The 24,428-nt window shown below is 35.5% G+C and overlaps 1 protein-coding gene across 1 annotated transcript in view; it reads right to left on the bottom strand.

Moving 5' to 3' along the window:
- Itprid1 (ITPR interacting domain containing 1) overlaps positions 1-24,428 on the bottom strand; it is an 86,372-nt gene that overhangs the window by 37,939 nt on the left and 24,005 nt on the right. Inside the window, exons 7-8 of the mRNA XM_076853892.2 lie at positions 21,992-22,566; positions 19,913-19,970 (exon numbers count right to left, since the gene is read on the bottom strand). Coding sequence (XP_076710007.2) covers positions 19,913-19,970; positions 21,992-22,566 — 633 coding nt within the window. The remainder of the gene's footprint in view (positions 1-19,912; positions 19,971-21,991; positions 22,567-24,428) is intronic.

The raw sequence follows: 24,428 nt of genomic DNA, 5'->3' as shown, positions 1-24,428 counted from the left end.
TAGGAAGAGAAGGCATCAGAAATGAAGAAATGACTAATAGATATGGGATTTATTTTGAGAATGATGGGAAACTAAAATTAGTGGTGATAGTTACATACTGTGAATATCCTTAAAAATCACTAAATGGCACATGCTAAAGGGTAAAATTTATGGCATATAAATGATATGTCAATAAAGATGTCATAAAAACAAATAACTAAAAATATGCTTTATTTTAAGAACTAGGAAGTAGATGAGAAAGTGTGTATGTATATGTGTGTGTGTGAGAGTGTGTGTGTGTGTATAAATATATATATATTTCCTAGAGGAAACTAAACCATAAACAAAAATGAGAACCAGCCCGATACATAACTCAGAACTGCCAATAACAATGACTTTCATAACTGGAGGTAAAGGGAAGTATGGAGATAATAGAATTGGGTAAAGGCTATTGGTGAAGCCACTAAATCCTAGATCCCTCTCTTTACAAGGCCACTATATTGAGTAGTTCCCCAACTTGAACCCCCCCAAAAAATGATATAAGTTCATTCACTGGACCTTGGAAAACAGAAAATACAGTGACCTTCATTTGATACTTCTGCTTACCATATTATAGATTTGCATATGTTGGATATTGAAAGCTAAAACATCTAAGCTCTTCTTGACTAGGTTCCCAGATTGCCAACTTTTATATATATATGAAAGATCACCAGATATCTAAAATAACTGCCAACATAGAAGATAAAGACCATAATAAGCAAATGGGAAAAAAAAATTGACCAGGGGCTGGGGATGTGGCTCAAGCGGTAAGCGTTCGCCTGGCATGCGCTGGGCGCTGGGTTCAATCCTCAGCACCACATATAAATAAAGAAGTTGTGTCCACTGAAAACTAAAAAATATTAAAAAATTCTCTCTCTCTCTCTTAAAAAAAAAATTTGACCAGAAAAAACTTGTGGTGAGAAGAAAAGTTTACAGGTACATACATGAACATGCATGCATATACATGAAATATCACTATATTCAAAGAGATAAGAAGAAACTTTGCAATGATTACACAAGAAAAGAATGCTGGGGGCATTGGAAAAATATAGCCTTATGTCAGTTAAATACATAAAAACAAATGAATTTGTGTTAGCTGTCCATCACTGTAAAAAAATACTGTATCATCAGGATAAAAGGAGGAAAGGTTTATTTTGGTTCACAATTCCAGAGGTTTTAGTCCATGGTTGCTTGGCCCTCTTGCTTTGAGCCTATGGCAGCACAGTACATTATGGCAGGAACACATGGCAGAGGACGTCTATTTGCCTCATAGTGCCATAGCACTGAAAGCAGAAATGGGATTCAGGGCACACTGTTGATGACCTAATTTCCTTCCACTAGGCTCCGTCCCTAAAGGTTCCACCATCTCCCAATGGTGCCATAAGCTGATGACCAAGCCTTCAACACACCGGCCTTAAAGGAACATGACAGATCCAAACCATAACAGAATCTAAAGACATTAGATGATGAACTGAAAAACTGTTCCTGAAAGTAGAGTTAACTAATGAAGAGGTAGAAAATTTGAGAATTTGGTCATAAGTGCCAACATTCAAATAATTTAACTTTCAGAAGAAATAGAGGGGAAAATAGGATTAGAAATTTATTAATAGTGATGTGAAACTGAAGGGCATTGATTTGTGATTTACCCTGAGCACCCAATCCAAGATGAAAATAGGCTCCTACACATCAATATGAACTTCTAGAGTACTAGAAACAGTAAGAAAATGTATAAGCTTCTAGACAGAGAGTAAAACAAAACAGGACTCTGGCTTCAGGCTTCTCAATAGTATAGCACTGGAAGTAAAAAGACCATGGAGCACAGACTTCAGAATTCTGAAGGAAATAATTTTTAACCCTGAATATGATGCTGAGCCCACATATTAATTGTGAGAGCAGGATAAAAACATTTTCAGATATCCACGTTCTCAAAAAATGTATATCTTTTGCACACTTCTTAGGAAGCTAATAGAGACAGCCCTTCATCAAAGTGAAGGTACCCATAAATACAGACAAGATCAAGAAACGGGAGATTAACAAGAATCCAATCCAAGAGAATCTCCAAGTTGGTGATGTTAAGATGTTCTAGAAAGGCACGGGTGCACCAGGCAACCATAGCGCCATCAGGTTGGTGGTAAAGGCACTCAGAGGGCCCAGCTTTGTTCTCTAACACTGCACCTGGGAACCTAGTAAAATTGTTGGAATATATTCTATTTAAAAAACAATCAATAGAGATGTAGGAAGTGTTTAAAGAAGAAGAAGATAAGACATGAACTCTGAGAGAGAGAGAATCTAATCCAAGAAAAAGGTGAGGTCAAACAAGGGTGACGGTTTCAATCACCTTATCTAGAGAGAAAAAGAATAGAAATTAATAGAGGGGAAGAAAAGAAGAGGAAATTCAACTTGTTAGATTTCCTAGCCTACCTGATGTAAAAATTTACTTTGTGAAAAAAAAAATACTGAGGATATATTGGACAAGATGGAAGAGTTGCCAATATACAAAAGAAAATAGTGTCAGTGGTCAATCCTAACAATCATAAAAAATCAGTCAATCTGTGATCTGGGAACCCAGTCAAAATACTTCCTGGAAATGTCTTGGTTTACACCTTTTTTTAAAAAATCATCTCTTTGTAAGCTTTTAATTTCCACTTCAGTTTCCTGATGAAAACTTCAGTTGGCATAATATTTGATACTATTATTTGAAAGTCATTGTCTGATGGATAATTTTTTTTTATTCCTCTAAGCTTTAAGTTCTTTTATCCATATAAAGTCAGAGTAACAGACATCTATGGTACTGGGCTACATTTTCTTTTTTTTTTTGCAGAGTTTTATCTAAGTGGTTTTATTTAAGCCTGAGGCTTGACTATCTTGAGTCCTCTTTCTCTCTCTCTCTCCTACTCTCTCGGCTGTCTCACTGCAGTATAAAGATGGTTAGTGAAGGGTTTGGCTTTGTTGGCTTCTATCACAGACAGATACAGCCCCTGAGAAGCCTTTGTTGATCCTGTTCACTCATTGAACAAATAATCACTGAGCTTCCAGTAGGTGTCAGATCCCATAGAAAAAACTGTGGGATTATCAGACTATGCATGTCAGGATCTTTGTACTCCCATGACATTATAATTTCTTCACTTTATAGTTAATACTTTATATTTAAGTATTTTTTCAATAGTCATATTGCTCAGAAGTAAGAATTTATATTATTAATTTGTCCCTGAACACACAGGAACAACAATAATAAATTAGAAATTTGAAACTCCCTGTAGACCAACTCTACACATTTTTTAAAGGAAAGTCATTTAATGAAAACAGAATACCTACAAATCCATATCGTGTTACATTTTATAAAACAAATGTAAATCCTATTGGTTAGCACAGCCATCTGTGACCAAGGTTAAACCTGTGAGAAGGCCACGCAGGTGGGCAAATTGCACATGATGGAGGAAATAGACCATGTCAGATATCATCATTGAGGTCTGTGTGGGCACCAGAAGCTGGCGAGAGTTGGCAGCAGAAGAAACCAATCAAAATCTCAGCTGCTCTGGCTCTGAGTCCTTCTCCAACCTCTCTTCCCAGAAAGAGGACCAAGCCTCACCTCTGGCTTCAACTTTCCCAGGGAAGGCGAGGAGGGGAAATGCCAAATCTCTTTCCAAGGCTAGAACAGCCAGAATCAGATTAGTTAGGAAAGGAAGAATCCTAACACCCGAAGCCTCTTCTGTCACCAGTTCCCTTCTCATTGGGATGCCTTATTTGCTCAACCCCATACAGAGCTTCATGTTCATTGTAAAGAATCGTATTTGCTACACAAGGCAAAACCTGGGATGGTGCTTCCAACAGACCCCTGAAAAGGAGGTGGGAAGCTAAGTCCCAGAACTCCCACCCTGGGACTTCTGGCAAAACATAAACTCCTTAATTAATATAAGCCCAGATTTCCTGATTCACTGTTGACCTTGGAACTGTTTTATGCTCACACTTGGCCAGTGAGACAAAAAGAGCCTGAAATACATCAGCTTTACCTTCTTCCTTTTTCCTCAGAGACTGCTACCAGCTACCTGGGCCACTGTCGCTCCTTCCACAGTGACCTCTTCAGGCTCAAAGACCTGTCAGACATTTACTCTTCAACCCCCTTCCAAAAAATCCCCAGCTTAAAACAAAACAGAGGCTTCTTGGTTTCGTATCTGACATAGACATTTCTCTGAAAAAGTTCGGAAACACATCTCTTGTTAAACATAAAAGTTCAATTTTTGTAAGAGGCATGGCAAAGCAGCCTCCTGCTCACTTTTCTATCTGCCATACAGGGGTGAGAGTGTTTAGATGATGATGATGATGATGATGATGATGATGATGATGATAACAATAACAATAACTAAGCCTGAGTTCAAATGAATTCAATCCCTGGCTAAAGAATAAGCCTTATTTTGTTCTCTCACTCTTCTTGGTATGAATCATTTCAAACACAATATACTTTGATTTTAATGTTCCATTAGAAACTTAGCAGTGTTTTCTCTATTGAACCATAAATCTAGTTCTCTCTACATTTTAATATTAGGCTGGTATTTTAATCATTCTAACATAGCAACATTAATTTTTTCTTTCTTGCTAGGGAAAAGAGGGGTGTTCTAATAAGAATAAAATTTTAGGATCAGACGGATCAGTGAATCCAAGCTCAATTTCTCACTAGTTGAGTGATCTTGATCCAATTCCTTATCCTCTCTGAATCTCTCTTCCCTCATCAGTAAGATGGGAATAATGTTCACTTATTCCCATGGTGGTTTCAAGGAAGAAGTAAGAATTTGAAGTGTTTTGTGTAGCACTGGCACATAGAATGCTCAATAAAGTTTTATTTTCATTTCTTATAATCCTCGCACGAGCGCCTCTGTAGATGGAACAAGAGATAGCTACAAAAACGCATGGCAACTGTCCTTAAAAGAAGTAATGATTTAGTTAAGAACATGCATTATGTACACAGCTAATTACAACACAAGGCAAAGTGAGCTAAGGTCTGTGGTACAGGTATATATATATATATATATATATATATATATATATATATATATATATTTTTTTTTTTTTTTTTTTTAGGAGTACTGAAGAAGGAGTATCCCCGGGAGTAGGGTTCTTGGAGGAAATAATAGATGAGGTAGTAAATGAGCTGAGACCTTGAAGGATGGACAACTTTTGGCATGTGGTAACTCAGAAGTAGATTCCACGAAAAGGAAAGAATGAGATGTAAAAGTAGAGAGCGTGAAAGTAGAGAATTTGGGAAGATGATGAGCAACCCAACACACAGAGTCTAGGCATTGGAGAGGAAGGACGGCTGTCAGGATGGGATGAGGTCAGAAGGGAAAAGACCTTGAATTCAATCCTACAGGGATTCACACTCATGATACGGACAACAGAAATCAATTAAAAAATATGAATGAACACCACAGCATACTTATAGAAGTAAAAGTCCCCCCAAACAAGCATAGGGTATTGTATCTATAGAACTTAGCATCAAGGAACTTCCCCTTTGATGATAGTGGAAAATACCAGGCTTCACGTTATTGGAACGTAATCAGTCAATTAAGAAAAGTACTGATTACCGGCTGCAAAATATCCCCCTGGTGACAAAATGTCTGTAGAGTGGGTGGGGAGGGGGAGGGAAGGTGTGATAATTAAAAGAATTGTTACTTGCGATGTCACAGGAGCCAATGTGTTAACTCTGCATGCTGGGAAGCTAGAATGCTCCCAGCTGCCATGGGGAGGGAGGATGCGGTTGATCCCTGGCACCACTCGTTGGGACAAGATGAATCACAAATGTGTTAATAGTGAGGTTCCATGTCATAATGTGCCAGATGGAGGTGGTTACATCTCTGATTGATTGCCTCCTGGCCAAGATAGGGGTTTTTCAGAAGGCGAATGTCTCCAAATTGGCATTGGAGCTCTGGGGATCAGCAGGTCTTTATTATGGTCAACATGGACCTGACATTCTCAACTTTATGAAGTGAGGCTGCCCCCAAGACATGGGCAGCCAGAAACAGTGTCTGGACCAGGAAAGATGAGATGAAGGTGTGAGATGTGGAAGAAACCGGTTTGTGTTGGACGGAGCTCTAGGGCTAAGCATAGTTATGAACGAAACTCTATGTATGGATGCCGTGGAAATAAGAGCGATGGTGACGGGAGTGGGAAGAGGCAGCAGACAGCCTGCTTGTGAAGGAAATAAATAACTAGACAGAGAAAAAGAAAGGGAAAATAGAGAGGGAGCAGGAAGACAATGCTTCCAAGTCGCAGACACCAAATCCCCACAGCAGATGAGCCTGGATGCCAGGCGGAGACCACCAGGCAGAGACAGAGCAGAGGACACAGCTCGATGACCTTCCTGTCAGTTCCCCTGCACGCACCCTGACGGTGACCACCCAGCCTTTGTTGCGGCTGCTTTTTTCCCCCAGTGCAAGCTTCCAACTATAAACAGCCAACTACAAGGGCAATAACTGTGGCGTCCTACTGGGAACTAAGGCAGCCTCTCATGCAGGCGCTGGGTCCTAATACAGGACAGTGAATAAAGCTTCATTACAGAACAATGGAGTTAGCTGCCAGAGCCTACAGATTTGAATAAACAACAAATAAGCAACATCTGCTCCAGCATATGTGTATGGTAAAAAAAAAAAGTCACAAAATAAAAGAATTTGTAAATGCCAAAAGCAACACTAAACTGCCAGTGCTACTGTAGAGTGAATTTTTAATTGCACATGCAAAGAGGCAGGCTGCGGGTATTAGTCTCACATATGTCTTGTTGCTGCCAACCTGGGAGTATAGATGAATTTAATTAAATAAGGATTATCCCTTCTCCCCAGTACAATTACTTATTTATAACAATGATAAAATTGCCTAATAAAAAAATTGTAATATTTTAAAAACAAGGCAGAAAACACCCCGCTCTCTGTGCAAGTTGTTCAGGGCTGTTGGAGTTTGAGTGTGTCTTTTAAAATTAAGTCTATGCCTATTGCCAAGGAAGAAAAAAAAAAGTAAAAGAAAAAAAAAAAACCTTATCATAAAGCCTGCTGCAGTTAAACAGCCAGAAACTACATTATGGAGAAAAATAAAGAAGACACAGAGCGGCATGGGAATTGGTTTTCACAGGGTGTACAGAAAATTAAGCAATTGGACTCAAATTGAGGCCAGGTGACTGAGCCAAGGGACAGGGCCACTGTGGCTTGTTCTCCACCAGTGTCCTGGTCTTACTATGTCTTGTGAATAGGCAGTTACTGATGAACAGTATCCCTAACCCATATGCATTGATCCCCTGAAAACCAATAGCACGACTCAAACCAAACAACCAACAAACAAGATGAGCTGAGCACCTCATCCCTCTTTTCAGTGACAGCTGAGTCCCTTTTGACCTCTGCATTAGCAACTCACCTCATCAGGGAGGACAGTGACAATAATCCAGGAATGAAACTATCAATGGCAAAGTAGTTTCATGTGTGGATTACTGAAGGCATCAGTATCTTCAGAGACTCATGATTTCAGTTTCTTTTATCTTTGAACATTGGTGTTGGTTAATTGTTTTGCAGCACTAGGATTTAAGGCAAGAGCTGCAGCACCTGGCTAGGAGCATTTGCTCAAGGTCAAGTCAGAAAGCAATTGGAATCAGAGAGTCAGAGTTTTGGAGTGTGTGGCTGTGGACAGCGGCACCATCTCTACCTCAGTTTCCTCATCTGTGCAATGGGACTAGGAACAACAGAATCTACCTCCAGGGAGGATTCCCGAATTAATACATGTAAAGTGCCTGGAACCTCAGCTGGCAGAGTAAGCACTTACTACAGGTTGCCAAGAATTTAAAAGGATGCCTTAAAAAGGTTTTCTTATCTGTGTCTGGCTCTTTCCCAGATGTTAGCATCTTTCTATCTATCTATTGCTTATTCTACATAATTCACTAATTACTAGTTTCTTCCAACATTTACAAGTTTTATGAGACTTGAAAGAAATGGAGGCTTCTCTTTTCCTCCCATCAGCATCCCCAGCACCCAAAATGGGTTCCTATGCATATAAATATTCGTTAGATGTTTGTTGAATACATGGATTCAGGATAGAAAGAGGAATAGATTTGAATTCAAAGGATGTTGGCTTGAATTTTGGTCCTCCTCAGCCAGCTGTGTAAATTTAGGCAAGTTATTTAATTCATTGATGTCCAATCTCTAAAAGGGAAAGAGTAGCATGCGATTGCATTTAATAATATAATTGAAACTGTTTAGGACAGTGCAAAATCTGTGTATCAGTGTAAATTATTACTATGTTAACAAGGAGCTGTTCCCTGATAAAAACTGTAATTGATTTGGAATATAAAGTTAAGCAACACACTCCGTGTACATTCAGATAAACCCATTTTCTGAGACATGCTGCTGTAGTGAGTCTGAAACTTGAATATAGAGGTCTGTGTTACTTAGGACTAAATGCAACGTGCAAAAAATAAAGCCCTGATTTATAAATTTGGAAAGAATATATAACTGAATACATTCCTAATTTGGTCAGCCCTCTGTATTTGTGGGTTTTACATCAGCAGACTCAACAAATCGTGGATGAAAAATATTTGAATATAATAATATGACAATTAAAACAATACAAAGAAAATAATAGAACAACTATATAGTGTCTCCATTCCACTACACATTACAAGTAGTGTCGAGATGATTTAACTATATGAAAGGGTGCATGTTGGTTTTATGCAACTATAACACCTTTTGAAATAAGGCACTTGAGCACCTATGATTCCAATATCTGTCAGGGAGTCCTGGAATCAATCCTCTAAGGATAATGAGGAATGACCCTATTGCAATCCTTGTCAGCAAAGTAACTAAAAATACCATGTCATACATTGTCAGAATAGTCATGAACACTCTGCATATAATATATTGTTGCAGAGTTAAGTCACAAGTTGGTGGATAGAATGGGAACTCTTCTTGCTAAGATGAAAGATGCTCAGATGTGACTCAACCCATGTGAGGAGGCCGCCTATATGTTGCCAAGAATTTAAAAGGATGCCTTGATAAGGTTGGGGGCTTCTTTACAAGTCTGGGGATGCAGAGTAAATACATCAAGGGTCCTACCCTTAAGCAAAGCACAATTTAACATAGAGAAACATAAGCAAAAAGATAGTTTCTTTTGATGAGACCAGAAGAGATGTCATTTAACAAGGGCAGCAGGAGTGAAAGGAAGAGGAAGAGAGGCAGAGACTGAGAATTTGTCTTCTTCAGAATGGAGAAAGTTCTAATGAACACCTCAACTCCTTTGAAATATCATCAAAGAATGAAAGAGGGAGAATGAATAAATAGAATAGTGTTTAGTGCCAATCAATCAGGAGACAGGATATAAAAGATATGTACTCAAAGTTAAAGTCTTCTAAGTCTGCTTCAGAGAAAAATTCCTATTAATAAAATCTTAATAATTTATTCTTATTAAATTCTCAAGTGTACTCAATCTGTAAACATCAACACTTAGGGTTATCTTTGTTGAATGATTATTTGTAATGTTTGGGATAAATTAGGAGATAAGCAAATAAGGGGAAAAAAGAGGTGCAATCCTATTATCAAAGATAGGCATTGTCAACACTATGATCGATTATCTATCTATCTATGGATATATCATCTCTATTTTTGTGGGTGAGGGTTAGATACTTGCTACAAATTAAATCTGCACTCCACAATATGTAAAAGGAAGAAAGAAAAATATATCACCCAAAACTAATTGCACTCATATGGTCACCAAACTATTAAGTGAAGTTTGTCTCCTATGCAATTTTTATGTATGTTATAATGATGATATATGTGATTTTATGTAAGAGAATTGAGAAATTTTCCTGTGAGAATGTATATTTTATGAATTATTTTTGTCTCTTAACTGTATGTCTTTAACCACTTTGTCATGAAGGAGAAAAAGTAGTCAAACTCTAAGAACATAAAGAAATAAAAGACAAAAGGTATATACAAATACAATTAGAAAAGCAAAATAAAATTAGAGACCAACACATAAAAACACTCATGCAGAAAATAAATGAAGAGCTGAAAAATCTATTTTTAAATCACAAAATAACTCCAGTACAACTATTATATTTAAAATCAGGTATTAATTACTATGAATTCCATTTTAGGGAATATATAGATGTGTGCATGTGTGTTGCATCTTATATAATTCTTTTATATATATAAACTTTGTGTTCATATATAAATGCTATGGAAATTTTATTGTTTTACATATGTTATAAATGTTATATAACAAATAACTGAAATTAACAATTAATATAATCAATATGCTAAATTAGGAAATTTAATGTACCATACTCATATTGTAGAATGATAATAAACAATTTATCTATATAGATAAATATCATGTATTTATATAAATAAAATGTTTATTATCAAACAGCAATGATAATAAACAATTTATCTATATAGATTAATATCATAAATATAAGGTAGAGATAAATTGGATACATAGGCATATAAGATATATATTAATTTTAGCAAACTTGTGTGTTAATAATGCACACACAAAGTAAAAGTACAGAAATATGCAAAGGGAATGTATAAACACCAAATTCAGAACCCTGGTTAATTTGGGGAGGAAAGAAGAGAGGGAGGACATGAGATCAGAAAAGGTAAACCCAGGACTCCTACTGTATCTGTAATGATTCCTTTTAAAAAATTTCTGAAGTGACGATGACCAAACCAAAGGTTGAGTTTTAATAGAGCTTTTGGGTGGCTTCAAGGAGTAAATATTTGTAGTGTTTTTCTATACTTTCCATTCATTTGAAAGATTTTTCAGATATTTCATGTTTTTTAACAAAAATTAATAAAACCCAAAGATATCAAAAGGAATTTTGGTAAATAAGAAGTGTGTAAAATGATCAATTTTCATACTCAGATCCAATCTAAGAAATACAAATTGATATTACTCTCAGACAAATGAATTTTTAAATTAGTGGAGGTTTAGGAGTCTGTGAAATCTAATATTGGCCAAGAAACACATTAGAACAATGTGTGTCAGAAACCTTCATCTGTGTTTACGTCCTGACCTTCAAGGACCTGTTAGAAAGTTATCCTAAGGGACATAAAAGAGCTATGAAAAATTAGAACTAGCCTAAATGTCCAGTAAGGAGGATTTTAAAAATAATATATAAAATGAAATGTCAGGCAATCATTAAAAAAGAGAATACAATAATCAGGAGACAGGATATAAAACACTAAATATCCAACACTAAATTTCCTAATTTAGCATATTGATTATATAATTGTTAATTTCAGTTATTTGTTATATAAAATTTATAACATATGTGAAACAATAAAATTTGCATAGCATTTATACATGAACACAAAGTTTATATATATAAAGGAATTATATAAGATGCAACACACATGCACACATCTATATATTTCCTAAAATGGAATTCATAGTAATTAATACCTGGTTTTAAATATAATAGTTGTACTGGAGTTCTTTTGTGATTTAAAGAAAGATTTTGCAGCTCTTCATTTTATTTTCTGCATGAGTGTTTTTGTGTCTTGTCTCTAATTTTATTTTGCTTTTCTAATTGTATTTGCATGTACCTTTTGTCTTTATGTTCTTAAATTTGACTTTTTCTCTTATAAAAGATTTAGTGCTTGGATTTTACTTACCATATTACCTGTTTTTGCTTTCTACATTACTAATTCTCATGTATTTTTATTAATCTCTAATTATGCTCATTTTATTATTTTCATGACTTCTAGAGGCAAGTTTATTTTACTTATTGGATAATGAAAGTAATCAATGCTATGAATTTGCCTCAGATTACTGATTTTGCTACAACTCTGATTTTAATAAAACATCTTTATCATTATTATTTAAGTTATCTGAATTCATAGTTTTAACTTATAATTTTCTGCATTTTTATTTAGGATGGTAAACACAGCCATTAACTGTTGGGATTGTTTGTTTATCTGGGTTTGGAAATTGTTGTGTCTACTTTTACTATTGAATGCAAATGTTATTATATACATTTATGTCTGTGGAAAAGTGACCTTTACTTTTTGCATCTGTATGAAAAAAATTAATGAAATAATCTTTGCATTTATGCATTGTTTGACATTTAAGTAGATATTTCAAGAATTTTGGCAAAGAACATTTATTTCAATATTTTTGTATTAAATGAATGTTATTAATTATAAGATTAATATCTTTTAATCATCCTTTTAATTTCATGCTCTTTCTGTAAAAGACTGAGAGAAATATTAAAACATTATGTTTTTATTGTGTCCATTTCCTGTGGTATTGCCAGAAGTTTTTGCTATGGAGTGTTATGAAAATAACATATGCACATCGCAACAAAAGAAAATTAAAAGATGCCAATTAATTTAACACATTTCAGTTTCCCTTCTGTTAAAGTATTATCATTAACAGTTCCTTTTACATTCGTCCAGAAGCATTTTATGCATACTTTCATGCAATAGAAACATACTATTTTAATACAAAAGAGTGCATATACAGAATCTTTTGCATATAGCTTTTTTCTCATTTAACAACTCCATTTTTTGTTTTGTTTTATTTTGTTTTGTAGTGCTGGGGATCAAACTCAGAGCCTCATGCTTGATAGGCAAGCATTTGGCCACTGAGATATAGCTAAATCCTCAGGACACATGAGAGATCTTTCTTTATCAATACATACAATTTTTCCTCATTTTTCAAAATAATGACTGAATAGTTTTTAATATAGGGATGTATCATAGTTTCTCAAAGAAGATTATTTTGGGGCATATGTAGGTTGTCTTTAGTTTGTTATTATTGTAGTATGAATTATTGTAGTATGAATCTTTGTGTGTACATTGGAGTCTGTTGGCAGGTTAAATTCCAGGGCTGAAATAAATACATCAAAAGCTACATCCATTTTAAACTGTCAGGTCACACCACAAAGTAATTATGACAATTTAATTTCAAACCAATAGTGGGTGTCTATTTAACACTTCTTCTCTCACTTTATATTATTTAACCTTAAATATTTGCTAATGTGATAGATAAAAAAATGAAGTTGAACATGTTTTGCCCTTCCTGTGGATCTTTTATATTTATTCCTTCAGAGTGCCCATGTATTTCCTTTCCCTATTAATCTAATAAGCTGATCTTGCTGTTTTTCTTATTGATTTATGTGGGCTTTTAAAAACATTAATAGAGTCAGCTTTTATATATTGGATATTAAGCTATTAGAAATAGTGATTTATGATTGTTAATTCTTTTCTTTTAAATATCTTTATTTTATTAATTTATTTATATGCAGTACTGAGGATTGAACCCAGTGCCTCACACATGTCAGGCAAGTGCTCTACCACTTAGCCACATAGCCCTAATTATTAATTCTTAAATGAGGTTTATAATTTTGGTTAATTTCTAAATTTCTATTTTATTTTAAAAATTTTCCTTTGCCTTAAAATATCTACTATTAGATTTTAATATTATAGCCCCTGATTGGTTTTTGTCTTTCTTTTCTTATCCTATGGCCAATCTTTCACAATTAACCTTCCTTAATAAGTTTGTTATAATAAAGTACATTTAAATAAAGCATTATTGTAATTTTAAAATCATAAGTATTTTAGCATTTTATTTTTTTCATAAGCTTTAATAATAATTAATTAAATTTTAACATATGTTTTGTGGATTGTACTACTTGAGTTCATTCTTCCATGCCATTTTTTTGTTATTCTGGAGTGCTTTAAGTAACATCTTATTTAGAGGAAGAATAAAAACAGCTGATAAACTAAGGGTCTTACGTGTGTTAACTTATTTAATATTTTAATAATACCATGAAGTAGATGCTGTTATGAATCCTATTTTTATTTTCTTTAGATGAAGACTTGGAGATTGCATAATTTGTCTAGAGGAACTGAGCTGGCAATTGCTACACTGTAGTATTGGAATCTAAGAAATCTGAAATTTGCTTCCTAGATCCATGATCCAAGGATGCCCTCACTCTGTGGAAGACACTGTCCTAGAGGGGAAGTGGGAGATACAGTGGGTGACTCCTCCTATCTTTGAAAATGACTTCAGGCTACTTTTATAGATAAGAGAAGAATATGGCCAGGTATAAAATCATTGGTTCTTACTTTTCCATTTCTAAATTATAGTATATTAGTTTATTTTCATCCACTATTTAGTGTTATTGATGAGATGTTTTAATTTTTTCTTATTTGTGATTAATTTATGCTTTTCTATCTGGATGTTTGTGGATGCTATATCCTTCTAATTTATGCATTTTACTATTATCATTAGGTTTTCTCATTTCATTGATGTGCCTGGATTTAATAAAAACAAATTTTGATGCAACAGTTATTTAATCAAAGCATAATACACATATAAAAAGTCAAATTGTACTAAAAGAGCATGCAATAAAAATAAATTCCTGAAAGGTAACCATTTTACTTCCTTTCCAGAAGGGATTCTTCTAGTCATGTAGTTTATTTCTAAGTAATGTGTATTATTGCTATTTCTTAATTTACATTAGCAACTTATTGCAATTATTATTGAGTGTTTTACATGCTCAAGATCTTCTTATCTCCTTTCATGAATTAACTCATTTTATCTTCCGAACAACTGTGTGAATAGATTGCTATTATTTTACATTTAAGGAAATGAGGAATAGAGAAGTAAACTGACTTGCTCTAGGTCACATGAAAGTAGTAACTAGCTATAATTTGAGTCTGGATCTATTTGGTTCTATCATAAATGACAGAATTGGCTCAATTATACTGCTATTCTACTTTCTATCATTATCATCTGTCTATCCATCTCAATATGTATGACTCTAATATTGGTGACGGTTTTATATCCTTATTTTTACAATCTACTTAAATTGAATATTGTACCACTACATGTAAAATGTAGAAGGCTTTTGTATTGTTGCTCCATTTACCAATTCCTCCATCCTCTGTGGTATAAATTATCATGTATTACATCAGCATATGGCATAAAACAACACAATACAGTGTCCATCTTGCAGAGCAGGTATGCTCTTAATGAGTTTGTTTTATCTGAAAATGTCTTTATTTTATCTTTATTCCTGATTATTTTATCTTTATTCTTTTATCTTTAGTCTCCATTTTCTCTAATGAGATGTCTCAGCATTCAAATCTTAATTCCCTTATCACATTTCTGTGCCTGCTTTGAACATGTTTTCTTATCTTTGATTTTTATGACTTTGATCATAACACTGTTTAGGTGTAATTTTCTGTTATTTATTCCACTTTGAGTTTACTGAACTTTGAATCTATAAATGTCTCTGTGAGTGAATTAGGAAAAATTTTCACATTTATTTCTTCCAGTATTTTTCTCTTTAGTCCTTTCCTTCTCTGTCTGTAACTACCAACGCTTTACCTTTTTATATTTCTTGTCTCACAGGAACTTGAAATTCAGAAAAAATTTTATGTACTTTTTAATCTCTTTTTTTCCCTTGTTCTCCTGATTGCTGGATGATTATTATATCTCAAAGTTCACCAAGTCTTCATTTTATCATTTAACCTGCTGTTAAATTTATTCAATGGATTTTGAATGACAAAACTGTAATTTTCACTTACAGAATTTCCATTTCATCCTGTACCTGTATTATTTCTATTTTTCTTTTGAGATTTGCTATCTTCTCATTTATTATAGGACATTTCCCTTTACATTCTTCAATGTGACTCTAATAACCCCCCTAAAGCACTTACTTGCTCACTCCAACATATGAATTTTCTCATGGCTTGTTTCTACTAATTACCCCCCACTATGAGTTACATTCTTTTATTTTCTCATATGTCCAGTAAATTCTTACTGTGCCTGGATATTGGGAATTGTACATTGTTTTAGGAGGCAGGAAACTTGCCTGGAATCAAATTTAAAATGGAAATTTTCCTTTAATCTTAGATGAAATTCTTGAAGTCTTTTATATGCATTTGAGTTCACATATTGGTCAGAGATATGGACAGATTTCAAGATTAGAATTCAGGGATTTTCCAACCTCTCTCTTTTCTGGGATTTCCCCTTGACACACACATACTTACACACACACACACTCACTTTCCAGCCATTGCCATTGTCCCAGGTTCTGTCTTCTGATTTTTCTGGGTAGTAAGACGACTACTGTCTGTTGGAGGGTTAGAATGGTTCCTACCTTCAGGTTAAAAGTCTTCATAAAAAATTTTATTTATTCAAATTTATTACATATGAGAGGAGAATGCAGTTCAATTCATATTACACATATAGAGCATAATTTTTCATGTCTTTGGTTGGGACACAAAGTAGAGTCACACCATTCGTGTCTTCATACATGTAATTAGGGTAGTGATGTCCATCTCATTCCCCAGTTTCCTACTCCCATTCCCCCTCCCTTTCCCTCCCTTTAAATGATGTACCTTTACCCATTAAATAGAACTTATATCATTTCCCTCTTCTCTTTATGTTACCTTGTCATTTCCCTTTACCCTATCTAAAGTTCACCTATTTCTCCCTTGCCCCCCGATCCCCATTATATATCAGAGAAAACATTCAGCATTTGTTTTTTTTGGGATTGGATAACACTTAGCATTATATTCTGCGACTCCATCCATTTACCTGCAAATGCCATGATTTTATTCTCTTTAAATGTTGAATAATATTCCATTGTGTGTGTGTGTGTTTGTGTGTGTGTGTGTGTGTGTGTGTGTGTCCAGTAAATTCTTACTGTGCCTGGATATTGGGAATTGTACATTGTTTTAGGAGGCAAGAAACTTGCCAGGAATCAAAGTTTCCCTATCCATTCATCTACTGTAGGGCATCTAGATTGGTTCCACAATTTAGCTATTATGAATTGTGCTTCTATAAACATTGGTGAAGCTGCATCACTACACTATGCTGTTTTTAAGTCCTTTGGGTATAGACCAAGGAATGGGATAGGTGGGTCAAATGGTGGTTCCATTCAAAGTTTTCCAAGGAATTTCCATACTGTTTTCCATATTGGCTATACCAATTTGCTGTCCCACCAGCAATGTATGAGTGTGCCTTTTTCCCCACATCCTCACCAATACTTATTATTGTTTGTATTTTTAATAGCTGCCATTTTGACAAATCATCTAATCAATAAATGGGTCAAGGAACTGAGCAGACACTTCTCAGGTTAAAACTCTTTTAATAAAGGAAACTGACGCAGTGTATTCTTTTCTTCCAAGTGTTCAAGTGTTGACTCCCTATCCCACCCCCACTCCCTATTTGCCTGCCCATGTGTACTCATTAGTGTCTTTAGATAGGCATTTAAAAAATATTTTGTCCAGAGTTTGTAGTAATCTGTGGGAGGACTGGCCCATTAGGAGTTACTTATCCATTATCAGAAATAGAATCAGATAAGGTCAATCATGTCTGAAAGGAATCTTAACTTTACTTACTGGAGATTGCAGATATAATCTCCTCATACATATATTCATTTCCAAGGATTTCTAATGTTTCCTTATACTCATGCTTTGAGTAATAGGGGCATTTCTTCTGAATATGATTCTTAAAATACTCAATCTTTTTGTGGTAATTTTTCTTGAGTTTATCCATTTCATAAGGAATGAAAGTATGCCATGTTCAATTTTATAAGGAGGATTCATTTGGAAATTTTGACCTCTAGTAAACACCTCTCTTTAATCCCTAGGTGGTTCTTCCTTTACAATTGTCTGCAATTGGGTTGGGGTTTTGGCTCAGTAGTACAGCGCTTGCCTAGCACGTGTGAGGCACTGGGTTTGATCCTCAGCACCACATCAATCAATCAATCAATCAATCAATAAAATTATTATGTCCCATGTACAACTAAAAATATTTTAAAAAAGAAAAGAATTGTCTGCATCCTCATTCACCATTATATCCCACAGCATTATATCGCCCTTATAGTACTCAGAGCTTCTGGAATGTAGATGATGTACCTTTACCCTTTAAATTGCACTTTTAATTATTTCCCTCTTCTCTTTATGTTACCTTGTCATTTCAGTGATGAATTTTCAGAGGTAAAGGTAGGACAGTACATCTGGGGCTTTGAGTCTCCATTTTCTATAAGAAGTCACCTTGCTTAAATTCATTTAGAAATTGCTGAAGTACACCTTTCCTGCTAAGGTACTTTGCATGTGTAGAGACCATACAGACTTAAACTGATTTGCAATTAAATTTTAAAGATATTTGAAGAGATTATCACATGCCTGTGTATTTGTGTATAGTGTGTGTAACATATGGCTTAAAACAAGGTACTCTTATCTCTCAGGGTTTTGTGGGCTAGCTAGCTCAGCTGGGGGGCTGTCACTTGGATTTGGGCATCTGGATTAGAATCATTGGAAATATTAACAAAGCTGGACATCATTGAAGGCTTATCCACCGGGGAGCACATTCAGGGCTGTCCACCAAAGTGCCTGCACATGTCACCCCAGGTAACTTGGGCTTCTCAAAACATGGGCTCTGGGTTTCCAGCAGGACTATTTCAAGAATGAACTTCCCAAGAACCAGGAATCAGGTGAGTGGGTTAAGAGCCACATCACTTCTGCCATATTTGGTTCATCAAAATATTCCACGTGCCTTTATATTTCAAATTAAGTGGTCAATTAAACTTTTAGTTAAAATGCAGATATGATGTGTACATATTGTGTATCTAAGTAATTACATATATAAGATCATTACCTCATTAATTCAACTAATTTTTCTTATTAGATTTCAGTCCATTTTTTTTTTCATTTTGTAAGTTAACAACACTCTTTTTGAAAGTATAAATCTCATTTGTGGTCCAGATTTTCTCCATTAGGCTAGCCTTAACCTTATCTCACTTTACTCTCTCAGTTTGAGGTTAAATGTAGATTCGTAATTCTTGGCCTAACTTCCTAAATCATTTTTTTTTTTGGCATAATTGGAATGGCTTACATGATATCAGTAGACCTCTTAAACGAATGTCAAGGAAGGCAGTTTCTATTGGCAGGGGGACCTCCAGCTTCATTGAGAAGCATTCAATTAGATAGAAAACAGATGCTTATTTTTTTCTTATAAACCTCAATGCAGGTTATGTGGTAATTACTTCAAAGAGCAGGATAACAATTTATGTAATCAGCAGGACCCTATAATTACTAATGCATAATTTCTAAACAGCATTTAGCAAAATGAGGCCTATACATACACTTCGTAATGGAAAAGATGTGTTTGACACCACACCAAATTAAATTAAAAATTTGCATATTTTCTTCCAGGAAATGCACTAGCTTCATCTGCTCTATTTTGCTTCACTAATCAATGCCTCCGTCTAGCTCCATTACAGGATCACGGAAATGCTGAATCACTATGATAACTGCATGAGAGCATTAGGTCCAGGAGTGAAGAAAGGCTTCCTCTTCTGTGACAGGGATGAGAGAGCACCCTTTTAAGAGGACATCTGGAAGTCAGATCTAGACAACTTGTTTCCACTGAGAGTTGAACATCAAGGTCATACAAAGTTTAGAATGTAAGTGCTGGTAGAGAACTTAAAAATTATCTGGACTTATCTTTCATCATGGTTAGGAAGAGGACCAATAAAAATATATGACTTGTGCCATACCAAGCAGTTGGTAGTCTGAATAGGAAGGTATTCACCTAGTTAGTCCTATCTGAAATCCATTCAATTAAGGTAGGCAGATCATAACTGAGTTGGTGCTAGACATCCACAGACTCCATTAGCCCTAGGGATATCAAACTTTTTTTCCTAGTAAGTATTTTAAAATTCACATGTATACATTTGCACTAAGGCTAGATTGTTAACAGCTAAAATGATGCATAATGTAGGATATCTCCTGGAGATAATTCAAGCTCTCTACATATTTAAGAAAGTTAAGCCAGTTGTTTACATTCTCTTTCTGAAAGGTCATGAATGCAGTCATTGACCTTCATGACTTCTTACCTACAGTTCCTGAAGTCAAGTCAAGAGAGTTTCCAGTCTCTTCTTCAAAGCTCTGGACCTAAGGCATCAAATTGCAACAATCTCATTAGAATTTTTTTCATAAAGATTCACTTCATTTAGTTAACTGTCTACTGGCAACCAATAAGTAGGGTAAACATGAATTCCTCATCTCAAATAGGTTATAGTCTGCTGGAGGAGATGGTAAGGATGAAGTACCCAAGATAAGGATTTAAAGAGTTCAGGAGAAGGGAAGAAGGCGAGGATACACAATTCTTCTTGGGAGATATAAATTTTAACCGAATTCACATAATAATATTATTATGAAAGACTTTTTTGCTATCAAGAACACATTGAATATATTTGTAGAAACTGAGTTAATTTGGCTTGCTAAACTAAGGAGAATAATTCAAAAAAACTGAAGTGCTATATAGTGCCTAGATGGATAAAAGAAAATTTAATTTACAAATCAATGGAGCAGAATTTATTTTTGATATTTATTAGAAACTAATAAATAATACTCTATCAATGAGAATAAGGCTATGTTAAAACAAAATAATAAATATTACTTTAAAAATGGTAATGTACTTTACTATAGAAGCATGTTGCAGAAAAAAAGAAAGTATAAGAAAATAGTTAGTGCTAACATCTTGAAGTGTTTCTTCGCAAGTTTTCTTTTTCATAAATTTATCCTGCATACGATGATGTAGTCAATTTTTTTTCATTCAAAATTTAGAAGGAAAGCTTTCCACCCACATCATACAGTTTCTTTGAAAGCACCATTTTCATGACTGCCTGGTAGGCCATAATTTAAATGTACAACTCTCCAATTGTTGGAATGTTTTAAAAATTTTGCAACTAACAATAAAAATCTTTATTTGTGTATCTATTTCTACATATCATTTTATTTATTGGGGATTGATATCTAAATATTGAAAGCTGAATCAAAGGACATAAACATTTTAAATATTGTGATTATATGACCAAAAAAAAAAAAGATGCAGGACTAAACATATTTTGAATACATTTTTATGTCTTTGTGGGGCAGGGAGGGCTGGTGATAGATTATATTTACTTAATTAAATCCTATTCTTCTTTTAATATTTTAGTTAAGCTTTATTTCCCATAATTTCCATGATCCTCTTAGACCCCCCTGGCTGGTTAAGAATCCTTTTAATTGCTGCCTGGATACACCGAAACAAGTCTATAGATTGCCTTAAAAGTATGTTTGCAGACCTGTCACTGTCCCACGTTATGATTTTCTAACACTTCTCTGGAGCTCTCTTCAAAGCAGATTCTATTACCAATTCTGGGCTGTTCTGTCTGTGGCTGGCACATAGAAGGCTCAATGGAGAGGTGACCCCACCTGGGGATTATATGAATAGAAGAGAGTGGAAAGTTGTATGTATTTTGGGGTTGGGGGACTAAGAAGTACTGGTAAAGATCTAAATGAGAGTGAAAATTAGTGTGACTGTAGGTGACATAAAGGAGCAGAGAGTATGTGTGAAATAGGTCAAGACATATGAATACCAACAAACCTCAGAAGAAATGAAACTAACCCCCTAACATCAAAACCCACTGGATTCTACTGCTTTGCCCCTGGAACTGCAGTAGTCATGGCAGAGGAAACATTTCCAAGACACATTCCCTGGTCTCCAAGCTGCTGAGAGGTGAGACCTGGAGGGTCCACTGACTCATTTGCAATTTTCTTACAAAACAAGCTGTGAGGACACAGCAGGGGAATTATCAGGGCAGGTTTCACTGAGAGGGCAATAGTTGATGTGACCCTTAAAGGTGAAACGTGAAGTTAGCATACTGATCATACAAAGCACACTGAGATGCATCATAAAACAGCACAAGCAACTCATGGATTAATCTGTGAGCAAGACAAAGAAAAGGAAGTGAAGAAAGTTCATTTCATACTAGATTATTTCTGACTCAAGCAAGTAGAATAGCTTTTAAATGTCTTAGACCAAACTGAATTTGGAATAAAAACCATTGACAGCATGAAAGATAGTTAAGTGAGAGTTGGAAGGCAGGTAATACCCCTTAGGATGCTGAGCGCGTAGGTACAACACTGACCTCTTCCATTTCAAAGGAGTCTGGTCCTTTACCCACAAGATGAGACATGTGCCTGAGCTTGTTAATGTGGATCAAATTCTCCTTCCGAGCTCTGCCCCTGACTGATCCCTCAGGCACGTAGGAAAGAGAAGCCTGCTTGGCCAGCATGGGCGAGCAAGGCCACTGCTTGCCCAGAAGATCTCGGGGAGGGTGACAAGGTGTCAAGTCATCACAGGCTTGGGCAGCCCAATGCTCCGCCAAAGGAAACACATGGCTTTGGTTGTGGCTGATTGAAGCTGCTGGTAACTCTGTCCCACACTCACAAGGTTTGGCCGAAGGGATAACAATTCTGTCTTTCATCTTGAAAGATTCGGATGCTTCTGGGTCACAGGCCCTCTGGATATTCCATCTCGAGGCTCTCCGTAAAATCTTGCTTGTTCTTCTTTGAGGCTCTTTAGCCCCACTCACTGCCCTTCTTCGCATCCTGTCTCCTCCAGCTTTCTCCTCTGCGGGGCTCTGTGGGAGGTTGACATCATTCAGCAGAGATGAGAAGGCATTGGTTACGTGGTCCAGGATTTCCAACTGTCGGAAACGACCTAAAGAATACAAGGAACGCAAACGTTTTACACTGAGTTTTCTCAGCAAAACTGTACTGATGCAGTGGATGGTGTTATCAAAATTGAAAAGTTGGTTGCCATGTGATTTTCAAGACGGGAAGGACTTTGAACTCTTGAAAGTAAATTTTTACACATATTTTTGCTGGTATGGAGATGATTCTCCAGTGTCATGAGAAATCCTTGTGCTATGGAAAAAGTCAACACCTCTTAAATGTAGCTGAATATACATAGCTATATGGATTATTTAACACCTCATTTTCAGGTGTTAATTTATGAAAAACTATGGACATGTATTAGTCTATCTACCTATATGTATTAAATTAACTGTAAAAGAATGAACCTGGCTTTTTCAACATGATGCAGCCTGAGTATTCTTTTCACAGCTTCATGGGGTTGATATCTCATCATGACCTCCATCATCTCCATCATCTCCAGAACCAGAGAGTGTGGAATGGTCTAGTATATGGAGCCAGAAGGCCTGGATCCAAATCTCAGGTGAATCATTGTTGGAAATTCAACCCTGACTGCATGAATGAATAGATAGTGTTAATCTCTATGCCAGGCATAGTAAATGGTCAATTTTTTTCTCTTTTTTTATCTTGGAATCATGACTGTTTTATATATGTGTCATATTTGCTGCGAGCATCAAAAAAAGTTGTAAAACACGCTGCTATGTAAGTATCAGTCATTAAAATAAATGATTTCAATGTGCAAGACAGGAAGGAAATGTATTTTCCTCAGTCTTTCAAGAGAAAGAAGTCGTGAATGTGAAAATGCATTTGTCCTTCAAAATAAAACCTCTCATCTTGTCAGTCTTTGTGGATGATCTGGTTTCAGTATTCAGGTAATATATGACTTAGCATAGGGGGAGACCTAATGTAATTAAGAGTTCATTTGAGGATGCTTTGCCAGTTTGAAAAAAAATGGTGAAAAAATATTTTTGGTATCTGAAGATAATGAAGCTACAGTAATGGAAACAAACACTCGATCTATTTCACAGCCCCCCTTTTTTTAACCCCGGTGACAGCATGCCGGGTTGCATAGCCCAGTGAGGGCCAAGGACCACATGGGAGGGGAAGGTGCTGTCCTCTACACGTTGTTTTTTTTTTTTTTTTTTTATCCACCATCAGAGCAATGCTGGTGACTCTTCCCTGTGCACATCTTTACACTTACCTGCTTCTTTCACTGGAAAGGAGAAGATATTAACTCATCCAAAACAATATGAGGGATTTCCCATAGAGGACTGTGTTAGTCTTTCAACACCAATAGGAATTTGGGTTTGCAATGTTTCAGAATAATTCTGATTAAATTCCTCCCCCCAAGTTAAGCTTTAGTTGAAACCAAATCTCTTTTGTGAGCCAGAGGGTAAGATTGAAGCATAATTCAGCTTTTATGATTGTCTCCCATCTACCCCGTAGCAGGTTTTTATACTTATACAAAGCCTATCAAATTAATTGGTTCAGTCAATTCAGAGAACACAATAGTCTGAAGAGTTGGATGAGTGTCTTATTTTTGCCTTTGGGTAGATTGAACAATGGACGAATTGATTCTCACCCTCAAGTTTGAATTTTTTTTCTACTGACTTTGAATGAGACATACATCTCCAATCTATCTTTCTAACAGCCAACTAATTTTGTTATTGCTAGTTTTACATTTGACCTTCTCAGCAGTCTTGAATCAAAAGTGTATTGTTAAGTAGCAGAAATAAGAGGGCAGTCATTACAGGATTATGGGCAAACTCCTAGTTCCTCTAAAATCCATGTGTCGATTTCATTTGTAAAGTGTTTCCTTCACAGATCAGCTCAAACACTGCTCAAGTGTTAGTAAATGTTCTTATTTTT

Source organism: Callospermophilus lateralis, chromosome 1 (genome assembly GCF_048772815.1).
Source record: "Callospermophilus lateralis isolate mCalLat2 chromosome 1, mCalLat2.hap1, whole genome shotgun sequence".
NCBI lineage: Eukaryota > Metazoa > Chordata > Mammalia > Rodentia > Sciuridae > Callospermophilus > Callospermophilus lateralis.
The sequence above is the reverse complement of the archived record's forward strand: the minus strand, read 5'-3'. Positions and strand labels throughout refer to the sequence as shown.